Here is a 2,242-nt window from a genome sequence, read left to right as displayed (position 1 = left end):
CAATCTCAAAGTCAACGCACGGCCCGTAGTGGTTTTTTGAGGCCACTCGAGCTTTGGCACTCAGTCTTGGGCATGTTGAGGACCGAAATGTCGACCGCACCAACGAGTTGGTTGTACGAGCTAATGCGGCCCGCAACAATCGTATCTAGAGCAGTTTTGAGTCAACACCGGATTGTGATGCGAGTACAACGATTTCTGTACCGTTGATGGTCACGTTCTGAAAGACGGACGGCAGCACTGAGTTGTTGATCCACTTAGGAATGTCGTCGAGGGCCCGGATCTTCATAAAGCTCACGACGGTCTTGGACGGGACAACATCCTACATCGCAGCAATGGAATGAGTGTTTGAAGCTGTAGACTGAACGTTTCATAAAATGGATGGCTACCTCTGCTTTCGGGTTGAGCTCCGTCGCTACGCCGTGGTCGGCCATGTACACTTGGTGGATCGGCGTGTGCGTCAGCACCATCGCGATGAACGCAAAGAAGAGGAGGAGCGGTCCCGGTAGCGTCATGAAATGCCGACGGAGCTGCTTCCGGGCCTTGAGCGCGACATGGATTGTTTCGGTTGGGATCGACGCCGTCGGCGGCGGCGCCATCTCGAGCGCGTAGGCTTCCGTTCGTGGGCTCGCGACGTCAAAGTATTCGGCCTTCATGCAGCTGACAGCAAATGCAATAATGTAATCGACTTGCAACTCCCAGATCGAACGGCAACTGGTTACGACCGGGCACAGTTATTACTGCAAATCCCTCGACACCTGTTTTTCAGTACATAGTGGAGGCTTCGTTCAATGTTTAACGGCCTGGTATGGGCGGCCAAGTGTGCCGGGGGTTGTGGGCGGTATCTTTTAAGTGGGACGGAATTGTTCCATGGAGCCGGAACCTTTTCGAACCAAACACCTTGGTCATGGAGGCTCCATACCCGCGGCGATCGTTGCGAGCATGCATGCAAGCTTGGGTCGCCTCCACTCGCACGAGCTCCACCTTGAAAAGTTGAGAACGACAACGTGTACAGTTTCTTTGCGTCGGAGGCTCTTGCAAGCGTTACGTATGAGTTGTTCGTCGACATGTGGCCCGAATAAACCCTTCCATATCGGGTGCAAAGCTACTCTTTTTGTGCTTATCGAGGACCGCTTTGAATCAACTTTTGAGCAAATCAGAGAATGGTCATTGAAAGCACAACTTCAATGGTCGGGGTCAGCCCCAACGATTGAAGTTTGGCTACGATCGCGCGCAGTCGTACCACACCTCGCCCGTCAAACTTTCAAAAAGGGACGGCTGCCTCCGTGCTGCTACAATGCACGCATGCGTGTCTATGGTGGGAAAAGCGCCATGTTGTGCTGTCGAACGCACAACTTGTGCGTTCGACAGCATGGCGACTTGTGTGGCACAAGTCGCCATGCCGTTTCCATTCCTTGCAGCCGCGAATAACAGTCGACGAGGCAGACGTCATTGCATGTGTCGTGGCAATTCCCTGCATTCGTTCTTGGGTCGCTTGGTAGCATTTTCCAATTGCAGCATCCAGATTCCATTGGGGAAGCATGAAAGCCCCTGCGGCTCACTGTACGTTACTGCGCCCATATACGTATCTTGTTTGGGCGTCCCATGCGCGCGATATGCGGCAACGATGGGGCTGACCATCCCTTTTCCGGACAACATTATCCGGATGTCACACATGTTGCTCACTTTGTTTTGATGACCAGCGCGGCCGAAATCGAAGCGCTGCAGGTGCTCCTCGCTAAGGAGCTCTACCTCGAGCACGTACGACGGCGCCTGCTACTGCGGCTCCAAAGCCCATACTCATCTGTCTTGTAGGCGAGTCCGCTCTACGTCGCGTGCACAGAAGGCGACATGGAGAAGGTCACGTCGCTCCTGGTCGACGCCGCCACGGACGTCAACTGGCGCACGCCCGACGAGGGCTGGACGCCGCTGCACATGGCGTCGGCCATGGGCTACGACGACATTGTCGCGCTGCTTCTGCGCCACGGCGTCGCCGCCGACGCGCTGGGCCACGTACGAAATCCTGACCCTTTCGCCGTCCTGTTGATGGCTTTTTTTTCTGTTAGGACGATGTGACACCGCTCATGGCCGCGTCGATCCAAGGCCAGCTCTCGACGCTGCAGCTGCTCGTCGACGAAGGCCATGCCAACGTCAACGCCGTGACGACGGTGCGTCACTCGGTCGCTGTCGCCGCGCGTCCATGTGCGATGTAGGATGGCACGTCGGCGCTGCACGGCGCTGTGCA

The 2,242-nt window shown here is 55.9% G+C and overlaps 2 protein-coding genes across 2 annotated transcripts; one reads left to right on the top strand and one right to left on the bottom strand.

Moving 5' to 3' along the window:
- Window positions 1-145: 145 nt before the first annotated feature.
- On the bottom strand, window positions 146-653 carry SPRG_16954 (hypothetical protein; the record flags this gene model as incomplete). The annotated part of the gene is made up of 2 exons (XM_012356521.1): window positions 146-319; window positions 387-653. 2 exons carry the CDS (start codon window positions 651-653, stop codon window positions 146-148), a joined length of 441 nt encoding a protein of 146 aa, XP_012211911.1.
- Window positions 654-1,692: 1,039 nt separating this feature from the next.
- SPRG_16953 (hypothetical protein) lies at window positions 1,693-2,210 on the top strand (the record flags this gene model as incomplete). The annotated part of the gene is made up of 3 exons (XM_012356520.1): window positions 1,693-1,758; window positions 1,813-2,010; window positions 2,064-2,210. 3 exons carry the CDS (start codon window positions 1,693-1,695, stop codon window positions 2,208-2,210), a joined length of 411 nt encoding a protein of 136 aa, XP_012211910.1.
- Window positions 2,211-2,242: the final 32 nt, after the last annotated feature.

This window comes from Saprolegnia parasitica (assembly GCF_000151545.1).
Source record: "Saprolegnia parasitica CBS 223.65 unplaced genomic scaffold supercont2.493, whole genome shotgun sequence".
NCBI classification, from domain to species: Eukaryota; Oomycota; class Saprolegniomycetes; order Saprolegniales; family Saprolegniaceae; genus Saprolegnia; species Saprolegnia parasitica.
The sequence above is the reverse complement of the archived record's forward strand: the minus strand, read 5'-3'. Positions and strand labels throughout refer to the sequence as shown.